General features: G+C 40.9%; 1 protein-coding gene across 6 annotated transcripts in view; it reads left to right on the plus strand.

Moving 5' to 3' along the window:
• The first annotated feature begins 2692 nt into the window (after positions 1-2692).
• ECT2 (epithelial cell transforming 2) overlaps positions 2693-15133 on the plus strand; it is a 30071-nt gene continuing 17630 nt past the window's right edge. For 2 of the 6 annotated variants that reach the window (XM_064458013.1, XM_064458009.1), the window contains exons 1-14: positions 2693-2876; positions 4498-4655; positions 5738-5817; positions 5920-6012; positions 6933-7115; positions 7665-7754; positions 8778-8885; positions 10092-10165; positions 10298-10428; positions 11389-11504; positions 11713-11775; positions 12172-12394; positions 13677-13813; positions 14502-14621. In XM_064458013.1, coding sequence (XP_064314083.1) covers positions 4526-4655; positions 5738-5817; positions 5920-6012; positions 6933-7115; positions 7665-7754; positions 8778-8885; positions 10092-10165; positions 10298-10428; positions 11389-11504; positions 11713-11775; positions 12172-12394; positions 13677-13813; positions 14502-14621 — 1548 coding nt within the window. In that variant the 5' untranslated portion in view covers positions 2693-2876; positions 4498-4525. Of the gene's footprint in view, positions 2877-3033; positions 3137-4497; positions 4656-5737; positions 5818-5919; positions 6013-6932; positions 7116-7664; positions 7755-8777; positions 8886-10091; positions 10166-10297; positions 10429-11388; positions 11505-11712; positions 11776-12171; positions 12395-13676; positions 13814-14501; positions 14622-15133 lie in introns of those variants that run through there. The other 4 variants (XM_064458014.1, XM_064458012.1, XM_064458010.1 and 1 more) reach the window with 3 other exon arrangements.

Consider the following 15133-nt stretch of genomic DNA (forward strand, 5'->3'; position numbering starts at 1 on the left):
TCTGGCAAAAGTGGGTCTCGTCCCGCTCCTCTCTCATCTACTCATCTCTTCGAAAAAGAGATAAAAAGGCTGGATGGAATTTTTCTCAGGTTTCTCATGCTCCCAATGACCCCCAACATACATCGTCTGCTTGATCTCCCCCCTTTGCTACATTTTGAAAGCTATTGCTCTGGCTAAACTGAATCCACAGCTCTTTGAGGAACGTGGGTTTTTTTCTGGGTGCTTATAAAGAAGTTGGTTGGTTGAAAAAAATAAAACACTGTGGTCTGAGAAAAATTCTTTCCTTACAAAAAAAAAAAAGATAAACCCCAAAACGCTTGCAAGACATCTAGGGGACAAGCAGGCTATCTATGGAAACGCGCACCCTGAAGCCAAGGAACGGTTGCTGGCCAGCCAAATTCCAGAGACAATGCAGGGCACCGAGGTCTCCTCCAAGCCCCTCGGGGTTCCCTCAGGTCTTCGGGTGTGGCTTCGTTGGCTTTTTCCATGCTGCAGGAGATCCCTGCTCCCAAGGAGCTGACATGCCAGGACTCGTTTCATGGTTTAATCCCCTGGAACTTTCTCCCCGTGGGTGTTATCACGAGAGGAAACTATTTAACTATTAAATAAATGTTATTCTCCTGGATTACTGATGTCTGGATAACTGGAAGGAACAGGAAGTTTCAATTGTGTGTTACATTTTACACATTTTACACAACAAAAAAATAACAACAAAAAATAACAGGTGTTGCTATGTCAGGGCTTTCTATAACAAAAGCACATAGTTTTATACATGTCAGACATAAAAAGAACAGCAATTATTTTTGTTGTCAGTCCTGATCTAGAGAATAAATGCACTTGATTAAAAAACCATCTTAGTCACTTAAGTGATTGCCACCTAAAATTTGGCTAGGTCCTGTCAACCCCAGGAAGGATAGCTTAAGATGTTTCATCAGAACATCTTAGTTGCTTTATAAGATTGTAATTCTGGATTTTCAAGTATATTCAAAAAACGGCTAATGCCCAAGGCACTCTGCATGTGCCCAGCGAGCCCGTATTTATGTACTGAATGTTTAGGTATCACATTCTTTTTAACCCTTTAACTGAGAAGCGATGCGTGTATTGCCTGTTAATCGTGATAAACAGACTTCTCCTGTCTTTGCAGGCACACTATTTTATATAGCTTTTTTGAGGATCTAGAGGTCAAGTGGAAATGAACGTACAGTCGCCTTTTCCAGAAACTGTACCACAGAACTTGTTGCAAACCTAGGAGAAACCTGGATGAGGGTGTGAGCGAATCCCAGAATCCCAGGTTGGAAGGGACCTCAGGGATCATCTAGTCCAACCTTTTTAGGAAGAGCCCAGCCTAGACAAGATGGCCCAGCACCCTGTCCAGACGGCTCTTGAAGGTGTCCAACGTGGCCGAGCCAACCCCTTCCCTGGGTATCAGACACTGGGAATCTCAAGCCCGGGCTGAAAAGGACTTTGTAAGAATGCAAAGGAAGGAGAAAACAGGGGGAAAGCCAGCGGAGGGTGGCCTGGCCCGGGACTGCAAGAGGGTGGTCCAGACTGGTGCTGCAGGGTGACAGAAGGACCTCAGGTTCGGTGGTTTCGACTGTAAGTCGTTGTTGCAATTTCTTTATATGAAGTACGTGAATTGTCTGCCTGCAGAATAGCTGGCTGACTCGAGTGTCAAAATCTAAATGACCTCCATGGCTTCCAGGCTGTTTTTCTGAATTTGTTTCTTCAAGAAAATAATCTTAATTTATGTGTCTCTCACAAGCAAATTTTTATTCACACAAGCAATGCTTGGTGTCATCTTTTTCTGCTTTTTCCTATTGTGTTTTGCTTCCAACTCATAAAACGTCAATTGACTCTTACTGGCACTAACGGCTGCTGGATCAGTCATGAAAATGCCTGAACTAATAGAAGCCTGTAATATAAAAAATGAATAGCATTTAAGAATTCAATTTATTATGTAAGAATTTAGCACATAATAGAAAATTCTAGAAATAGAAAACGTCTCTCTCATTCTGTGCACGGGGAGCCAGCGGGATGTTGTGCTGCATCAGGTTTCAGAGATGCTCAGCCCATGTGGAAGAACTTTCCAGATCAAGATTTAATATTAAATAAAATTAAAAAGGATATATAGAATACCTAATGCAATTTGGTATAATTAATTTGTTTTGGGGGTCGGTGCCACTGAGTCAGCTGACTGACTTTCACTGTCACCAGATGTATTTTCTCCTGTCAGCCCTTTTCCCTCATTTCCTAGAAACTGATTATTCCTAATACGTATGCTCACTAAAGCCCTCGACGAGGCAGAGCTTAATAAATTATTAAGAACATTAATATTTTGAGGGCGACCACAGGCATCGCTTTTCCTCCCCTTTGCACCGCGCCTCAGACCGGTGCCCTCCGCCCCACCCCACCCCGCCGCTCCATCCGGGCCTCTCCGCCGCGACCGTTGGAAGCGTTCGAAACCCTCCAGCAGCCAATCAGCGCAGAGCACCCCGCCCACACCCATTCAGCAACCTGCTCTCGGGTACCGCGACAAGGCCTGTTGGTCTGCGCAGGAAACTTCCCACCGCCAATAGGAGACCGTCTCGCCGCGAGCGGCAGGAGCGGCATCCAATCCGACAGGGCAGGAGTCGAAGCGCTGTCCAAAAAGGGAGGGTAAGGGGGTGGGACATCTCAGAGGGAAGCCGAATGAGATGCGATTTACAGAGGGACGGCGGGGCCGGCAGCCAATGCGCGACGTACTTAGTGCGGCGGCTCGCTTTTTGAATTGGCGGCGGCCGCTGATGGCGGATGCTGTCTTTGCGGTTGGTGGCAGGTGGCGGCGGTGGCCGTGAGAGGGAAGCCGGCCGTGAGGGGGGAACCGGCTCCGGGAGCGGGTGGGTGCGGAGCGGAAGAGGACGCGGAGCGGTCCGGTACTGGGCCCGGTGCCGGGGGGAGAGCGGCGGGCGTGGGAGCCCCGGCCCGGGGCGGGGCCGGCTGAGGTGGGCCGTAGGTCGCGTCTGGGGCCTCTGGGAGACTCGGCGGCCCCTCGGGGCTGCCCCGCCGCTCCGGGCCCTCCGTGGGCCGCTGGCGGAGGCACCTGCTGCCCCGTAAGGCAGTGTCTGACCTTGTCTCCGGCTGCCTCCCAGCGGGGCAGGTTGGTAGCTCCCGGGTGATCCCTCGGGAGGGAAATGGGCAACATGGGGAGTTTTAAAATGTCGCCTCATTTCTTTAAAACCCTTATTTTAGCGCGTGGATGTTTTGTGACTTTCAGGCTTTCCACAAACTCCTGGGAGGCCGTTTGTAAGTGTCAGGGTGTTTGGGTCTGCCTGAATCCTGTAGTGAGCGTGTTCTGCCTTTTGCTCTTTTCATATGTGAGGGGAAACTGTTATGTTCCTATCTTCCATGTGCTGTTTGCTCTCTTCCGTCACTGGAAGTGAGTCTTACTTGCTATATAAGACTGACTTGGCGTAAGCCATGAGGAGAGCAACTTCAGTTAAAGTAATACAGAGGGTGATTATACTACAGCAGTTCAGATAGAGTGGTCATTCTAGGTAACTTCTGATATCGCTGTGCATATTTACTTTTGTGTGAATGATGAATCACAGGAAATGCCAATGCCTGCTGCTTGCTTCACACGCAAAAGAAAACGTGCTACGTGTTGGGCAGGTGTCTCGGAACAAATTTTCTGGTACAAGGTTCAGGTAGCTGCTCGTACAAAATATGAGAGAAATAAGAATTCTGCCTTTCCAGGGTGTTTGTAAGTTTGTTTGGGCAGGGAGAGGACAGATGTAGTCTATCTGTGAGAAGACAGAAGACCTCTCTACCTGATGATGAATGGATACTATTACTATAACATACAGTTAATATAGGACAATAGAGCGGATCATATGGGTAGACATACATGTGCTTATTAACTTCGTAGAGACTCTCATGCGTTTTGAGAAACCTAATTTTTATTTGAATAAATACTGCTGGTTTTGCTCCCTGGGTGGTCATTTTTATGCAACTGCAGTAACTCTAGCCAGTTCACCTGACAAATCAAATCTTAGCGAGATGCTTTGCGTGCCCTAATTCTTCTGCCGATGTTTCACTTTAACAATGCTAACCTTGGGCTCAAACCTAGCTTATAATAGTTTATCACTGAAGCAAACAAGTGCTTTCAGTTTGTTGGTGTTTTGTGATGAGACTTCTGAAAACGAGCACTAGAGTTCGTGTTTCCCTGCTCCTCAGAGTCCAAGTACCCTCTTTGCAGCTTTCTGTGCAAATGCGTTATTTCTGCGGTAGGCAGCCTGCTCAGAACCATTTCTGTAATAGGTTTATTGTCAGGCCTTTTTACTAATTGTGTGACTCCTAATACTCTTTCAGAGCTACTCTATCAGTGTGAATGGGATTTTAACAGGAGTGTAAATGTTTTGTTTTCATAAGTCTGAAGTTACTTCTCACGCCTCAGTCATAGAACTCCCATTAATGAGTTTTTTTGCAACTGTAACTTAGTTTATCACATTTATCTTGTAGCTGTTGAAGAAAGAAACAAGGCATAATCATGGCTGACAACAGCACGCTGGTGTCTGAAACTGGGAGGAGCCTCTTGGCTGATTCTTCTGTTCTTGATTCAAAAATTATAGAAACCTCCAAAGATAATGTATGTCCTGGATCTGGTTTGGATGTTGAAGGTAATGGGAGAAGCTTATTTTGAGACTACTATGTTTTTTATAATGACTGATTACTTTGTAGGTATTTAGTAGTTTAGTACCTTTGGTTTGGTACAAAAGGTACCTTTTGCCTAGGTATTAGGCACTGACAGTGCTTTGCTGAACTACAGAATTGTATGTAGGGTAGCCAAAAGGGTGTTGGTTTGGTATCCTTTCACCAGCGAAGGGACTGTCTTAATTTTTAACTCGTTACAAAAATTTGGGATTATGGCCATGAAATCAAATGAGTCTTCTGGCTAATGTTTAAAAATCTGTTAGTTCCATTTGATGCCTCTTCTGTGGAATAAATCATTTCAGGTGACATTTTGACATTGGTGTGTGGAAACTACAGTTGTCTGTTGTGTAGGATCACAGGTACTCCTGAGAGAGGCGAATAGTCTTATGCCTGAAATTGATTCAAGAACAAGTCTTCAAATTAAAAAACAAAGTTTTTTGATTTCCTGCAATGTAGTAGCCAAAATCCAGTAGCAGAATTCTGGTGCAAATGACATGGAGGCAACACTTGTCCCTTCCTCCTCTAATGTTTTGAAAGCTTATTAACGCATGGATAAAAAGAACAAGATATTTAACTTTTTCTGATATTCCTTGGTGAAACTGAGCAATTCCTAGGAAGTAATGGACCTCGTCAGCTGGGAACACAAACCAGAAAAGATACCGGCTGTCTATTTTCCAGCAAGTCTTGGTATCCAATTCTGCTAGAATCATTAAGTCAATAATTTTGTTGTTTTTCTTCTACCCCCGCCCCTCCCTCGCTGACTCTTCTTGTGCGTTCTTGCTTTGACTTTAAGGTAACTGATCATGGATTTCAGGATTTGTTTCACTGTATGCTAGGAAGTGTAGGCTTTATGGTCAGTTGGGTATGCCTTAATTAAAGGACAGGCTTCTTGAGGTAACACTTATTTTCAGGCTTGTCCCTGACAAACAAGGTATCTTGAAGGGATGCAGTCTGCCTGTATTCTTCTATACCTTATCAATTGGTTTTTAGACCTATCATGGATTTTTCTATTAAAATATGAATATTATCCTTGTTTCTCTATGAACAGAAGAAATGCCTCAAATAGAAACAAGAGTGGTTTTGGTTCGGGAAGCAGGGAAACACGAGGAGCTTCTAAAAGCCTTGGAGGTATGTGGGTCTAAGAGAAAACAGTCACTGGAATGAGATGGTAATGCTTTTAGACCTATAGTAACCCTTTCGGTTCTGTACTAAAGTTTTCCTCTTCCACAGACCATTAAGATAATGGAAGTACCAGTGATAAAGATAAAGGAAACTAGTCCTGGTAAATCAGAAGAAAAACTAATAAAAACTATTATTCATATGGTATGTCATGCAATTAAGCACATGTGATTGCATGCAGCATGTTGTACTTCACTGGGACTGATATGTGCACATGCTTTGGGCGTAATGGTCACAATATACACTAATGTTTCTGATGGTGTCACTTAAAGCTCGTCAAAATTGTCACTTTCTTACACACACCTTCTCAAATATGGAATTAATTTCTGCAGCTCTTAATTAGTGGTGTTTTCTAACGGGATAGAATTATCAATGGAGACATTCAACTGCATGCTTATATTCAGTCAAAACATAAGTTTTTGCTATGAACGGACTTAGTAATTAGTTAATTGACTTCTCTTTCAATTGAAAACTGCATTTAAACTTAAATGCAAGAAGTGGGTCTCCATTTCTTGAAGTGAAAACCTAGAAAGTAAAATTTGGACCCAATGATTGAAATTGGAACAGACGAAATTTTTAGAGCCCTTAAAAATATCAAACAATGAACAAAATAGAACTCTGTTCTTTAGATCTTATGCAGCGTGGAGCTTGCTGTTGCAGGCTGGATGTTACTTTCTAGTAGCATCTAGAAGTACCTTAAGCTGGTCCGATTGTCTGAAACTTCATTTCTCTCTTGTGCTTAGTTTCTTTTTTTTTCTATCTGTAGATATTTCCAATACTACATTATCAGTGTGAACTGATACATAAACTATTAAAGTAACTAGAATTCGTATTGTTCAGAAGCAGGAATTGCTTTTAGACTTTTTTAAGGTGCAGTTCATAGCTATTCTTATGCTATAGAACAGTGCATCTCGTTCAGCTTTCACAAATCCTAAGAGTCTGTCTCTGTTGAAATCTGAGTCGCACACTTTTCTAACAGTCCAAAATAAAAACCAGTTGAATTTTGACACCAGTGTAAGCAAGCTGCCTGAATAATGCTTTCTCCTTCGTCCCCATAAATCAAGGAAATCAAAGTGCCCTACATAAAGACAGACACGATAGAAGAGCTTGGAGATTCTGATTCTCCGGAATTTGAGACTATCTTCGTTGTATCAGACTTCCAAGACTCTGTCTTTAACAATCTCTGCAAAGCAGATTGCCGTGTCATTGGACCTCCAGTGGTACTGCACTGCGCACAAAAAGGAGAGGTATGTATTTCTGTTGAAATCAGCTGAGTGGTTCTCTGGTGCAGCAAGTTCTAAATATGAAGTTTTCAAAATAAAATCTTTTTTTGCTTTGCCAATCAGTCACAAATGTTCCTAGCAAGAGCATTTTAAGAGAAGCAAGTTTCTAATATTGTGTTAGAATATTGCGTGTAGTGAGAAAGCACAGGCAGACAGTAGTAAGGCTACAACTTAGTTGTGGGAGTTGTTGACCTGCTAGTTGGGATTCTGCCGTTAGGAAAGGCAGCATACAGACAATGCTCCAGCAGACACTATATTTCCAAAGGCTGTCGTGTAGAGGGGATGGACTGGGGAGGAAGAAAAGGATGGAGCACTACCTGTGGAACTTGGGGTGCTCTAGTTACTTTATTAGAATGCTCACAGGATGGAGCTGAGGTATAACTGAATACACAGACTTGGTCTAGAGTCTGATACATTTTAATACTAAGAACAGTGGTGCTGTATTAAAGATAATGTTTAAACTTCAATGGAAATAATACGCTTTTGACTAATAAGCTTACTTCTTACTTTCAGCCTTTACCTTTCTCCTGTCGTCCGCTGTACTGTGCAAGTATGTTGAACTTGGTACTGTGCTTTACGGGATTCAGAAAGAAAGATGAATTAGTAAGGCTTTTTATTTCCTTTGGATTGGTAAAACTATGTTAAGTTTACTTTCAAAATACTCTTCTGTTCTACCACCTGTAGGGTTTAACCATGACTAGAGCTTGGGTGGGGGGAATGAACTGTTTGTTCTTTGTTTTGTTGCACATCCAGAGGCAGCGATAGTTGAGGTTGGGAACAAAACTGCTTCCTTATCAGAGTCATTTTGTCCATGCAATTTCTGGTTACTCTTCTGTTGAATGACATTAAACAGCTCTAATTCAGTAGGGCTTAAAGACTTGTGGATTTACACTTCAATAAAATTATGTTTACCCAGTAGTGTCCTCTTATTTGTACAGGTAGCAGTGTGGTCAGGTAAAGATTTGTAGTCCCGTTCAGAGCGTTTGCAGACATGTTATCTTGCTGGCATGCTATCAGGACTTCAGTCTTGACATATCTAAGTGAAATGGATTGATACTCTAGCACTTTGCTTTTCCATTTCAGTGATGTAATTGGCAGCTAATTTCCCTATTGGACACCTGGGAACCAACAGTAAGGCTCCACATTTTCATCTGGGGAAAAAAACCCAAACCAAAAGCCTTTACCCAGTGTTAGGGGTAGTTAGGTTTGACCTGCTAGATTCAGATTGGACAAATCACAATCTCATGTAAATTCTGGCAGTTGTCCCTTCAGGTAGAATTGACTAAATCAGTCAGGATAACATGCCTCATATCTGTTGTGTGTGAAAAGGTGAAGGCATTACGTAGGATGATCACGAGAGCACTGGTGGCTTGGGTAGTCTTCCGCAAGCTACACGGCAAGGCTGTAGTACATGTTAAAGAAAAGTTAATATTGCTTCTGGTGTATCAGCTATATCTTCTGTAGATGTGACCAAATTGTTTTAACAACAAATTGGAGCCTTTCCATTCCTAGACATTTAATGTAGCATCCTGTACCTTGCTTTGTAAACTATTTTTGTAGTGCTCTCACCCTGCACTGTATGTTTCAAAAGACACACTGAAAACCTATTTCGTCTTTATTTTTCAGGTTAAGCTAGTGACCTTGGTCCATCATATGGGTGGAATTATTCGAAGGGACTTCAGCTCGAAAGTTACACATCTGGTAGCTAACTCAACACATGGAGACAAATTCAGAGTATGTAAGCTTGAGTTGGTACTTCATGGAAAGCTTCAGAATTTGGCTTTTGTAGGCTAAGTCTGTAAATCATACTTGTAAGTTGCTGGTTTCTTTCCTGTACTAACAACAATGGCAGGATTTATCTCTGGTGTTGAGCTTTGACATGTTTTTGTCTCTGTTAGAGAGCTAAATAATTGCCTAAATGCAGAGACTTTGAAATAGACTAGTAAATAACAAGAAACAAAATGCTTCTTTAGTACTTAAGACACTTGAGGAACTGATGAACACTTGTTCATTCTCAGTGAAGTGTTTTTATATCAGCATGCCTGCTTTTTTTGCCTGTCCAAACAATAAACTTCCAGGTAACTTGCAAAAAACCTTTAGTACTGATTTGTGTGCATCTTTTTTTAAATATTATTTTTAACTTATGTTAAAAATTTTTAAAATATTATTTTAATGTGTAAGCATTCAGTTCTTCCTTTATGTATAAAAGTATGTGTCGTCGTGGTTTGTTTGCTGGTGTGGGTGTTGGTTTTCAGTTGTTTTTTTTTTCTCCCTTGGCAGCACCAAAAGGGAATCCTTCAGGACATGTATGTCTAGTTGACAAATAAATACAAGTTTACAGATTTTTGTACCATGGAATATGCTATAGCAATGCCTATGTCCTTTGACTCTCCCTTGTTTGAATTCTCAGTAGGCTGTTGGTTTTTTTTTCCTAGTCTGTCTTTCTAATCTTCCAGTTGGAAAAGAAGACCTACTTTCTAACTGTTCAAACACTCCTTTCTGCCAACTCAAAGGGACAAAGTATGAAAACTTTACAATCTGTCTCCAGAAGTCATGGAAATGACCTCTGGAGTAGTCACTTTCTCTTTGGTAAAAGCAAGCTGGGATGTTTGTCATCAAAACCAGAAAGAGGATGCAATATTCCACAGGAACAGAGATTTGGTTTTGTGTCTGTGAGTGATGAAGTATATCAGGCTAACAAAATGATGCACTTCTGAGTAAGTGTCGAAATAGCTATCGATCTGATCTCCTAGTCGTCGAACAATTAATACTTTCTAACTCTTGGGAGTTACAGTTGGATGTGTTTCTTGAAGGAATACATTCACTTTTTGCAATATCTGTCTTGAAAAGTAAAAGCAAGGCTAGGAATTTTTCTTGGCATGGGAAAGACTTAAATAGAAGTACTTACATGGTACAACTTGTGCTTTTCCTGTTTTGTAGGTTGCTGTAAGTCTTGGTACTCCTATCGTGAAAGCTGAGTGGATTTATAAGGCTTGGGAGAAAAGGAATGAGACGTAGGTGTTTGTTTTCCTTGCACCTTAACCTTCCACCCTGTTCACCTGTAGTGTTGTGAACTTCTGTTTAAGTGGTGATGTAGCACTGATTTAGTGACCTTTTTGTGCATTTTTTCTTTTTTTTCCCCCCAGTGATTTCTGTGCAGCTGATGATGACTTCAGAAATCAGTTCAAGGTTCCGCCCTTCCAGGATTGCACATTAAGTTTCCTTGGGTTCTCTGATGATGAGAAAGCTAACATGGAAGAAATGACAGAAATGCAAGGTTATTGTATATGAAAGTGGCAAGAATGGGTTTTTAGCTGATAAATCCTTCACTGAAGCATTAATGAGGGATCCTCAACTTGGAGAGCTGTAAATTGTTGTTTAGATGTCGGTGTATGTGTAAGTTCTGGTAGCTGTTGAAGACTTCAGGCTTCCTAGGCGGATTGAAACTAGACAATTTAAAAGGAAGTAATTATAGGATGCTTGAAGGTATCCTGGGAAGCTTGCTATGTAATATGTATATTCCACTTCAGTTTTCATAATCAGTTTTGTGGTATGCACCTTTACATAATTCCCAGAAAGCATCTGCGATGTTTACAACTCTGATACAAATCATCACTGGTAAAACACTTGATTGGAAGTGTTCCATTTCTCAGTAGTGTAGTGTAATATTAACAACCACATTGACAGTAATGATGTAACAGATAACTTAAAAGTCTCAGCCTTGTTGATTTGCATATAACAGAACTGTGGAAACAGGAATGGAGCAAGCTTGTAACAGCAAGGCTCTCTCAAAGGAGATAAAAGTTGGCTGGGTTTACTTCTCCCTTCCCTGACCTGTTTACCTAAAGCTACTTATAAGATTGTGACATGCACAGGTTCTAGCTTATGGATGTCTTTAGGGTGAATGTTCCTGACTTGCTCTCCCAAGAAACCATAAAAGCTTCCCAGAAGAATATAGCATTTATTGCCAGACAGGTGTAAACGCTCTCTGAACAATGTGTGCTCCTGACTTTTCAATGTTTATTGTACTCCTGCATGCTATGTGCGATTTCCTAAAAGCTGCCTGCTGCTGATCATATCTGGGGTGTTACATAAGCCCAACAACTGATGGGCTCATCAAAGAGTTCCTTAATGGGAGAAGAGCCAAAGATGATAGGTGCCACAGAATGATAAAGGGAGCTACTAATTTCTAGCAATAATATTCTTCAGTCTTGCTGATTTGCCTTTTTTTATCTAGGAGGACATTATTTACCAGTTGGTGATGAAAGGTGTACGCACTTAGTGGTCGAAGAAAGTACAGTGAAAGATCTTCCATTTGAACCTTTAAAAAAACTTTATGTTGTAAAGCAAGAGGTTAGTGCTGACAAATTCTTGAAAGAATATTGCTATATAGTACTTGGTATGTGAGATACTTTATTCTCCTCCTCCCCAGAATAAGCCACGTGTTTGCATTTATTATGTAAACTGCCTTACTACTATATATATTATTTTAAATAATTTTAAAATTACAGGGTGAAGCCCTGTAATGTGTGCTCAGTGTGTGCTTTCTTTTTTCCTTTAGTGGTTCTGGGGAAGCATTCAAATGGATGCCAGAGCTGGAGAGTCCATGTATTTATTTGAGAAGGTATGTTGAACTCGCTCGCATAATGTGCAGCATGGTTTTGGTGGTAACATCAGCACGAGGAATAAATAGTATGTGTGGGGCCAGAGATGAAATGTTTTATAGCAGTATTTAAGTTCCAGATAATCCATTATAAATTTTATACTTATTTATAATTAGGTTTTTCCAAATTAATACTCTACTTTTTTCTGCTTTCCAGAGGTTGAACTTATTTTTAGTCAAACAAAATACTAGTGTGATTTCCAGACTTCTAAAAAACAAAGGGCTTTGCCTATTTTCCCTCAGCTTCCCTAAGAAAAGTTGTGTTGTGTGCTGATCTCTACCATTAACTTACCTTTGCACTGACCCGAGCTGGCCACAGCGGGTAAAAACACTAAACTAAACTTTCTTTTACTACAGTCAGAGAGTCCTGGCCTCAAGAAGTCTGTGTCACTACTTTCTCTGAGTACTCCGAACAGCAATCGTAAAAGACGCCGTTTGAAAGAAACTCTGGCCCAGCTGACCAGAGAAACGGACATGTCACCATTCCCTCCTCGGAAACGCCCGTCAGCTGAACATTCGCTTTCTATCGGGTCCTTGCTGGATATTTCTAACACTCCAGAGTCCAGCACTACCAATGGAGGTAGAGCTAAAACTTCCATTCAGACACACTTGCAATGTTTAAGAGCTGTCTGTATACAAGTGGTATTGGTAGGGAAGTCTTACAGGTTTTGCTACAGACTTCCTAAGTAATTCCAGGCTTTCTGCTTTCTGCACACTCCAAAAAGGAGAATTGGAGTGAAGAGTTTAGACACAGACAGAGGCCAAGCTGCCTCTTGTCATCGCAGTAAGCATCTTCACACCCAAAGGAAAAGATACGGAGTTGATGGATATGAAGTACAGTGCTACTCCAAAATGCTTCATATACTCTGCGGAAAATCTGTAGCAAATAAGCAACATAGTTAGCAGTAAATCACCTCAAAGCCTCTCCAGTAGGATACTTGGAGAAAGGAGGGCAAAGCTCCTTTTCTAAAGGAGTTAAAGGGAAAATTCCTGCAAAGGCTACTCCTCCCAGGTCTTTGAAAAGTTTTGTTGAGGTAACACTATTTGTGCCAGCAAACTGTCATGTCTAAAACGTCACAAGAATATACATCACCGACCGATTTTGATCGGTTAATTGGCAAAGAGCATTTAACGTCTCTGCACATGGCTCATGTTGAAGAGAGGAAACTGCAAAATTGTGGATGAGTCAAAAGCTAATATCTGAGTTTTTCTTAAAACAAACGAAGAACCCAAACTCCCCAAACCCAGTTCCATCATATAGAGGAGGTATCTGGAGTTACTACTGCTTTTAAAAAGCCCCTGTATACAAGTCAAATAAGTAATTTCCCTTAGGCATAATCTGTAAGTGGTAACTGAGAAGAAATACAGGAAAGATCAGCTTACTCGCTCTCAAAGACCACCTTTCTTAGAACATGCTAGTGCTCTTGTAACCCCTGGTATGGCAGCTTCTTCTAATCCAACATCAACGGACAGTTGCAGGAAAAGTGCTATTGAAAGCAACAGATAAGGTACTTATTACTGTCACAGTTACTATGAAATGAACTTTGGCATCAGAACGAGTGTATACAGGTCTCTGAGGTCCAATACATGAGCAAGTATTTAAAATTAATGGACTGCTCCAAGTCAGACTAATTTTGAGCAATAATATATCACTGTTGTTCTATAATTAGGCTGTAGTAAAGAAAGCCATTTTCTAAAAGGCCTGGTAATTCTAGCATAACCTACAGAATAGCCTTTAAGGGAATATAGCTTTTTCAAAAAAAAAATCTGAAGGTTTTTTCATGTCTTTGACAGTGAGCGTGTGTTTTAGGGGTTCTATTGTAATAAAGCTCTATTTTCTTTTGGGAAAATCTCTTCATCAGAAACGCCAAAATCCTGTGCAAGGCCTTCCAAAAACTCAACTCCTCTTCCACTAAAGCAGTCTGCAAGATGGCAAGTTGCAAAGGAATTGTATCAGACAGAAAGTAACTACGTTGATATTCTGACGACAATCATTCAGGTAAGCTGTTTTTAAAGCAAGTCTGGTTCAATTGTAGTAAGACATCTCATGTTTACATCAGTGATTATTTTCAACCTGCAATCTGCAGGCTTTTGGGGGTTTGGGTGCAGCAAAGGTTCATAAAAAGATAACAATGTAAACAGTCATGTAATTTTACTGACATACTAAAATGTTTAGTATCTGTTAATAATAAAGGCTGGAAAATACAATTTCAAATGTGGGATCTGCAGTGGAGTTGCAGTTTGTATGACAATTCCAAGCTTCAGGAAAACAGGATCTTCATGGCTCAGATTTTAATATATTACTAATTAGAGAGAGATGGCAGGGGGAAGAGACTTTTATTTTTCAAATTATTCCAGGGAGAGCAGGATAGCAAACAGCTTACAGGAAGAGCTTAATTTCTAGAGAGTTTGTTTCCATTGCAGCTGATTATCTACTTAAAGAATGAGCTAAGATGTGTGTAAGTAGAAAAGTAGATGAAAGGGGGGTTATGCTGTAGCGTTGTATCGAACTCGGTGTTTGTGTCTTAAAACCACGCCGCCATAACCCACTCATGCTAAATGGGGGAATCTCAAGATTATGACTGCAGGGAAGTATGATCTGGAAGGAAAACGCTTGCTTTCATAACTATTTCTAACACAATGTGTGGTGGTTGGGAGGGTGTTAACTTTTTTGTCTAATTCATCAGTTATTTCAAGTTCCGTTGGAGAAGGAAGGACAACTTGGAGGACCAATCCTTGCACAGGAAGAGATTAAGACCATATTTGGCAGCATTCCAGATATTCTTGACGTGCATACTAAAATCAAGGCAAGCTGCAGCTTCTCCCTGATAGATACTTTGGATCTTTTCTGCATGCTTTAAGTTGTATCTGCTGGATAGGTGTAGATTCATCCTGGTGCTATTACATACTGTTCAACCTATGGAATTACATGCAAATCCAAAGTACGCGTTAAGATTTAACACTTGCTCATAAATATCTGAAGTCTGAGTATTGTGCATGTAACTAATGTTGTCATTCATGAGCTGGCATCTCCTTTTCCCATTTTAATACCTCTTCCTGTAGGAGGTTTTCTGTAGCTGATACAAAACTCATCAAAAGCGCCAGTGGTATCAAATGGTAGTTGAACTCTCAAGTGCTTATAACTTATGTGTTTCTATTAAAGCAGTAAGGAAGGACTCTTGAAAGGATAGCTAAAGCTACGGAATAAAAAAAAACAAACCACAAAACCAAAACAAAACAAAAAAATCAGTGTGTTCCTGGACTTTAGACATGTTCATGTATAGAGACTTCTGCCATTCAGCAGGGAAAACTAACCCCT

The sequence above is a fragment of the Phalacrocorax carbo genome, chromosome 7 (assembly GCF_963921805.1).
Source record: "Phalacrocorax carbo chromosome 7, bPhaCar2.1, whole genome shotgun sequence".
In the NCBI taxonomy this organism is placed as follows: Eukaryota; Metazoa; Chordata; class Aves; order Suliformes; family Phalacrocoracidae; genus Phalacrocorax; species Phalacrocorax carbo.